At 40.8% G+C, this 7805-nt stretch overlaps 1 protein-coding gene across 2 annotated transcripts; it reads left to right on the top strand.

Annotated features, from left to right (window-relative positions):
• The first annotated feature begins 4089 nt into the window (after positions 1–4089).
• mettl9 (methyltransferase 9, His-X-His N1-histidine) lies at positions 4090–7767 on the top strand. 2 transcript variants are annotated; one of them, XM_029699152.1, is made up of 6 exons: positions 4092–4461; positions 4666–4827; positions 5138–5328; positions 5483–5692; positions 5753–5937; positions 6197–7767. In XM_029699152.1, the coding sequence occupies exons 2-6, from the start codon at positions 4732–4734 to the stop codon at positions 6406–6408; spliced, it is 894 nt and encodes a 297-aa protein (XP_029555012.1). In that variant the 5' UTR covers positions 4092–4461; positions 4666–4731; the 3' UTR covers positions 6409–7767. The 2 variants fall into 2 exon arrangements, with proteins under 2 accessions (XP_029555011.1, XP_029555012.1); XM_029699151.1 differs by having other exon boundaries at positions 4090–4827.
• Positions 7768–7805: the final 38 nt, after the last annotated feature.

The following is a 7805-nucleotide window of genomic DNA, read 5'->3' as shown; positions in this document are numbered from 1 at the left end:
ATAATTCGCTGTTAAGTACCTCAATGGATCGTAAAGGAAATCACAATTTGTGGGGCGGCAGGTAGCCTAGTGGTTAGAGCATTGGACTAGTAACTGAAAGGTTGCAAGATTGAATCCCCGAGCTGACAAGGTAAAAATCTGTCGTTCTGTCCCTGAACAAGGCAGTTAACACAAACCGACTTGCCTAGTTAAATAAAGGTAAAAAAGGAAATCACACTACAAACTATCGAACTTAAGGAGATCACAAAGATCATGGATACATCAAAACTAGAGCATATATGGATGCTGAAAAACCTTGACCTAGTGAGAAATACATGGAGGAGGCTTAATCAAGCTAGCCGTCTTGATTACTGGTCTCGTTCTTGCTGGCATCAAAAGTTTAAAAAAGTATTAATAGGAGTCCGAATGCGATTGGTCCACCATCTAATTGGCCTCCATATACCTCTTACAGCAATTCCACATGGACGGGGATATTGGACATTTTATCAAAGCCTATTGGATGACAATTTGTTCTTAACTAAGACAAAATAATTCATTATTTACTTTTTTCTGCACAACATAGGTACAGCAGATCCCCTTTTTGTGTGGGACACTTTTAAATGTACTTTTAAAGAACATTCAATATAATACACATTAAAACAAAAGCAGTTTAGGTCAAAAGAGATTAGACTAATAAAGGAAATAACAGCGCAGGTAGATGGTAATGGAAACTGTACTATTGAGGCACAAAATATGTTAGAGGAAAAACAAAGAGAAATGGAAGGAACTTATACAAGAACAATCACGTGTAATGTATTACAAAAATAAGTCATCCCTGATTCACCAAATTATATTTGGAAAATATTTTAAGCAGATGTTTTCTTTTCAATCTCTTCCATTTCCACTGAATGATGTTAACTGTAAGGATTTCTTTCCTGAAATGAATAATAAGAATGTCAAAATTAACAAATTTACAGAAAGGCCCGTATGAAGGCCAACTTACAGAAGTGGTACTTTTTGAGGCAATTTTTTTTGAGGCAAACCTTTTTTGATGTACTCAAAGATCCATTATTATTAGCATTATTAGCATATTTTAATTACTCCTATAAAAATGTTAGACTTTCAGTTACTCAACAAGAAGATCTGATTTCATTACTATTAAAACAGGACCGAGGTGGTAAGTATAAAGATCCAGTCCATTTAAAAAACTGGAGGCCTCTTACACTTCAATGTTGTGATGTGAAAATCCTGCCGAAATGCATAGCACATAGAATAAAAAAGGTTTTACCAGATAGTTAATTCTGATCAGACAGGTTTTTTACATGGACGATTTATTGGAGATAAGACAATTAAGACAATTACTTGAAACAATTGAACATTATGAAACATCAAAGATACCAGGGCTGGTCTTCACAGCAGATTTTGAAAAGGCATTTGACAAAGTACTACAAGAGTTTATATACATATGCCTGGATTAGTTTAATTTCAGTGAATATCTTATACGATTGGTTAAAGTTATGTACAGCAACCCCAGATGTAAAATAGTAAATAATGGTTACTTCTCAGAAAGTATTGGGCTTTTAGGAGGAGTAAAACAAGGCTGTCCTTTGTCTCCATATCTATTTATTATGGCCATTGAAATGCTAGCTATTAAAATTAGATCCAACAAGAACATCAAGGGGTTAGAAATTCAGGGGATAAAAACAAAAGTGTCAATGTATGCCGGTGACTCAAGTTTTTCTAAAGTCTGCAATCTGGATCCCTGCACAGTCTCATTGAAGATCTTGATCACTTTTCTAGCCTCTCTGGACTAAAACCTAATTATGACAAGTGTACCATATTACATATTGTAATATTCATATGTGAATACATACTGAATCGTTAAAAGACACAGTGTTTACACTACCTTGTAGTTTACCAATAAAATGGGCGGATGGTGAAGTAGACATACTTGGTATTCACATCTCAAAAAATATGAATTAACTTACCACAATCGATTTCAATAAAGTTTGCAAAAATAGATAAGATTCTGCAAACATGGAGAGGTAAATACTTGTCTTTTTCTGGTAAAATCATGTTGATTAACGCTTTGGTCCTATTACAGTTTACTTACTTACTAATGGCGCTGTCTACTCCAGTCGACTCATTTTTTAAATCCTATGAGAAAAATTTCTCTACAGCCAATATGTATTCCATACACAGTGAATTGCATTGGGGGCTATGGAGGGGGCTGAGTAAAAGCCAGCAACAGTCTGTACGACACAGTCCCCCTCCAAAACGAATTATGTTTGGTTAGTAGAAACCCCACTGAGTATTTTCCACCCCAGTTTATTTGAGACAGGTAGTAAAGTAGTTTTTTCTCTACAGTCCAATATGTGTTCCATATACAATGAATTGCATTGGAGGCTATGGAGGGGCGGAGTAAAAAGCCAGCAACACTTAAAATGACCTAGCTTTTGTTCAAACTCATCTGTTTTGTATTGTAGGGACTATAGTGAGTAGACTGGACCCTGGTTTTATAGAGACACAATCAATAGTTTTTCCTGTACAGTGCAATATTTGTATGTGCGGTATACAGAAATGTTATTCTTAGTTTACTTGACTTTGGAACGTGTTTGTTTTGAAACCCACATTTAATGCAAATTTCATTTAAATATGAACAAATATGAATAAGTATTAATGTTTATACAATTATGTTTACTCTATTATGAATAAATACAAGTTATTGACACTTTTCTAATATTACGTGGGGGACTTTTATTTCGAAAATGACAGAAATTCCGTGGCCCGGAAATGCTTTTTTTTAGTGTTGCCAAAGATTTGTATAACTAAATCAAGATAGACCACAGCCTGTCGTTTCAAATGGGAAGAGATGAGTCATAGTGGACAGAACAAGCAAGAAGGTGGGCAGAGCCAAGCACAAGCTAGCGAGATCCTATTGCCCGATCTAGCATACACATGTATATTTCCGTTACGGAACGCCTACTATGTGAAATGCGCGTGTGCCATACTTTTTTACAACTTTGGCGAAGGCTAAAGTCTACAAAACTTAGTCCACTCTGTTCATAACATATTCTAGTTTTGGGAACAGAACACTGCATTGAGATCAAATGTTTAACCGATGAGAACATTTGCAGAATGTAGGCCAAAATCCATCTCTTTCCATCTTCTGCCACTGCTCGCTAGTGGGCTTCCTCTCACTACCATATTTGATAGTGAGTGGAATCGCCAAGCGAATTCTTCATATTTATACATCCAGTGAAATATCTGTCTCATTGTTCTATCTGTGGTGTTGCTGACGATACGCTGGTCATGGTGACAGTTCCCGCACAATGCAGCAGGAAGTTAGTCAGCTTGCTACACGTCCTACCAAACTCCAGTAGCGTATGTATAATTAAGCAATAAGGCACGACGGGGTGTGGTATATGGCCAATATACCACGGCTAAGGGCTGTTCTTACGTACGACACATCGCAGAGTGCCTGGACACAGCCCTTTTTAGTCGTGGTATATTGGCCATATACCACAAACACCAGAGGTGCCTTATTGCTATTATAAACTGGTTACCAACGTAATTAGCGTAGTCAAACTAAACGTTTTCTCATACCCGTGGTATATGTCAGCATTCAGGGCTGGAACCACACAGTTAATAACTACAAATATGCTACCTCCCCAGAAATGTCTCTGTGAGTCTTGCCTCTCCACTTAACGTTAAGTCACACCAGACAAATTAAACTGTGTTACATTTAAGTCATTTAGCAGACGCTCTTATCCCGAGCGACTTACACTAGTGAATGCATACATTTAATTTCATGCATTTTTTGGGGGGACTGGCCACCCGTGGGAATCGAACCCACAACCCTGGCGTTGCACACACCATGCTGGCGTTGCAAACACCTTGCGCTACCAACTGAGCCACAGGGAAGCCGTTGAGGTGTTCGAAAATGCCATCCATCTCTGCCGATGTGTGGTTTGGGGTGTTGTTATTGTTAAATAAAGGTTAAAGAAAAAAGAAAACAATGAATTGTTGTACAAGACTGTGTGGGAAATATTTAGATGTAACACAGGAAGCAAACGTGTATTTCCAGATTTTTGCCCCCTATCCTTTTTGTAGGTTTATGGTGCTTTCAAGACAACTTGGGAACTCGGATAAAAACGAGGTCGAATCATGACGTCAGCGAACTTCAGGTCGGAAAGTCGGAGCTCTAGAAAGAGGCCCGGAATTGGAATTCCGGGTGGATGACTGTTGAAAACGAATTTTAACCAGTCGGGGGTCGTTATTTTCCGAGTTCCTAGTTGTTTTGAATGTACAGAACTCGGAAATGTGATATTTCCCAGTTGTTTTGAACGCAGCATTGCTAGGCTGGCAGTCTTCAAATGTGACCGTCACAAGACAATTCGAATTGAGCTGAAAGTATTTGCACAACGGATTAAGATGTCAAATGAATAACATGTGGGCTCCGAAAGGTCACCACGCCTTCAGGTTTGTGTGTTTGTTATGTTTGGACCTGAAGGTATGCACTGCGTGTGCTATCACAATTGGATACTCTGGCTAGCTTATCTAATATTACATCTGTCTAACAACTTGAAAATCTAGTGACCAGTTAGTGAACAACCAGGCTGCCGCAGTCACTTTTCCCATAGCTGCCAAATCTGTTGCGTTATTGTTAGTATGTGTCATCTACAGCTGAGGACATTGCTTTTTGTAGCGTGGGTGTTGGGCTACATCGCATTTCTGCTCGCTACTAGAAAGATGTGGACAGGAAAATACGTGCGCAGTCCACTCGCTCGTTCACTTTTCATGAACATGATAGGCGAAAGCGAAGAAGCCGGACAAGAAACCCAAGAGGTAAGTGTCTAACTACAGAGTTACCTTTAAACAAAGAAACAACTATTTACTGGCAGAATAGCACACTTCTCCCTGACATCATTTTGCCGAAGTGAGCATTTTAAAGGAAAAATGGTGCATTCAGCAAGAACCAGCGACTGTAGTTCCTTGGTTGCCAGGTGGAATAGAAGTCATATTTCATAATCAAATATTAAAGAGCTTTTATTTTATGTCCTTGTTTATGAAGAGATTGACACAAATAACTGCATAAACCAGTGTTGTGGTAATAACCACCTCCAATTTCTCCTCCTTTCCCCTCCCTGCTCATCAGTGGTACAAGTGCTCTCCAGACCTGTTGGGGGAGGTGGTTAGGCCTCTGTTTGTGCAGAGCCATCTGGACCAGGACACCCAGGCTTTTCTGAGACGCAGCATAGAAAAGTCTGGCTGGATGTTCACCCAGTTCTACCACTCCTTCATCTCCACTGTCCTCAGCCCCCTGGTGTCACGCACATCCATCAATGGGTAGGTAAACAGTGTTTTAATGCTGTCATTCTCTGTCTTTCTCATGCCCTCCTGTTTTGGGTCTCTGCTTGCTCTTTTCTCGCCTCTTTCAATATTTTTTGTCCAGGTGCCGTACCCCTCACTCATTATTCTCCTTTCTCTACTTCTCTCCCAGGTTCCTAGGTCGTGGCTCGATGTTTGTGTTCTCTGCGGATCAGCTCCAGCAGCTGCTTCGCATCGCCCCCGAGTGGCGAGGGGAGAGACTGCTGGACCTAGGGGCCGGGGATGGGGGCGTCACTGAGGTGATGGGAGCCCACTTCAGAGAGGTCTACGCCACTGAGGTTTCTCCTCCCATGAAGTGGCACCTCCAGAGGAAGAAGTACAGGTAAGTGATACACACATTATACACCACACACAGTCTCTGATGTTCTCTTCCTTCTCTTAGGCTTTTAGGCATTGATGAATGGCAGCATACTGGGTTCCAGTATGACCTGATCAGCTGTCTGAACCTGCTGGACCGCTGTGACGACCCCCTGGAGCTCCTCAGGGGCATCCACCGCTCGCTGGTGCCCAGCACGGGAAGACTCATCCTGGCCGCTGTCCTGCCCTTCCAGCCCTGGGTGGAGATAGGTGAGATGGCGCACAGATCAGTGATACAGGTTGAAGACTTAGGGCCATGTCCTTACTTGAGACTTCCAGCTAAATCATATGTTGATGTCAATGAGATATTTGTGTGAATGTGTATGGAACTGCTTTCGTCCTTTCGGGCTAGATAGTAACAGTATTTAAAATAAAATGTATGGGGACACGTAGAATACTTTTATTGTTTTGGCTGCCACATGGCCTTTTCTAGATTGGTCTCCTGAATCTGTGTATTTTCTGTCTCTAGGTGGGAAGTGGCAGCGCCCTAGAGAGCACATCAAAGTGAAGGGGAAGAAATGGGAGGAGCAAGTCACCAACCTGTCCAATGAGGTGTTCCGGGAAGTGGGGTTTGAGGTGGAGGCAGTGACTCGGCTGCCGTACCTGTGTGAGGGAGACATGTACAAAGATTACTATGTACTGGATGATGCTGTCTTCGTCCTGAAACCTGTGGAGGAGTGAAGTCAGTTACTGTATCTTGGGGTGCATCTCAATTATCCAAATTTGCATCCTTGTCTCTTTCCTCCATCTGCATTATCTTAAAACAACCAACCGTCCTTCCAACGGGACTGAACCATAGATAATGGGCTGGTTCCACAGTGTAGGCGACTGCTGACTTGCTGATCTAGAAATGATTTAGCACCATAAATAACAACTCGTTTATTATTTTTAGATCGTTCGGTCAGTCACCATTTACCCACAATGCATCATGGATTTGATGCTTTCAAACACGGCCAAAAGGCTGTATTAGCATGGGCAGGGCCATTTGGGGCTTCCACCATTTTAATGTTGTCAACTGGGTGGGACTTCCAACTTAATTGGCTCATTCCTATTGGTGACCCTGTTGGAGTCATGCCCAACCGGGTCATCAGTAGGGATCAGCCAATCGTGAAGAAAATGGACATTGCCTCAATGCTGCTATAATAGCACAGATACAAAGAGGAGTCCTAGGGACTGGACAAGAGGCTTTTGCCATGTTGCTTTTACCCATCCTCTGTTTTCAGATGAGTGCAGACCGAAGAGAGGAAACAACTTTAGACTATTGAGATGCATCAGCAGACCTTTCTTAGAGCATCTGTGTACAGTAGATACAGTAGAAAGCTATCTGACTGGCTGCTGGATTTGTATTGAATTAGTGGAGGTTAAGTAAGATTTTCTTAATTACATTGAGAGTATTTCTCATTTACATTACCACTTTATCTCTTTAAAGTCAGCTGGGGAATCCTGGTTTGAAACTCGGGTAGCTCCACTGTTTACCAACTGTCGTGTCATACCTCTACATTCTAAGCAACAACAAAAAAACACAAAATGGATGTTTGCCATTGAATATAATAACTTGATTGGAATATAAAAACACAGCTTTGTAAATGATAGGGAGGATCTCATCTTCTGTGCCAACATATCACTGTGGAAATTGTCTGTTCTTGGTTTAAGTATAGTGATGTAAATGTATTGTCTTATTCTGGGTTAGTTGGTTATTTCCCCAACAATAACATTGTGATACTGTACATATGAACCGGTTGATCTAATTGGTTTAGTCAAGCACAGATTGAGGGAATTCCTTCCCCCCCTATTTGTCTTAAGGTTTAACTATAAGCACACTGTTTCTAACTGTTGTATTATCAACTGGGCAGTAACGTTCTGTTACAATGACATCTGGATTGATTATTTATAGCAATGTGAGGCCTTGTCAGTGAATATCTCCCATCTACAGTTTTATAGGCAGCAGAACAACTTTACTTTAATGTTCCAGTCAGTGTATTTTACGTAAAGTAACATCACCTCAACATTGAAAATATTTATAAAGTGCAGTGGACGTTTGAGATGACGTATGTGCAGTATGTATCAGATAGGATGTC

The sequence above is a fragment of the Salmo trutta genome, chromosome 18, assembly GCF_901001165.1.
Source record: "Salmo trutta chromosome 18, fSalTru1.1, whole genome shotgun sequence".
NCBI lineage: Eukaryota > Metazoa > Chordata > Actinopteri > Salmoniformes > Salmonidae > Salmo > Salmo trutta.
The sequence above is the reverse complement of the archived record's forward strand: the minus strand, read 5'-3'. Positions and strand labels throughout refer to the sequence as shown.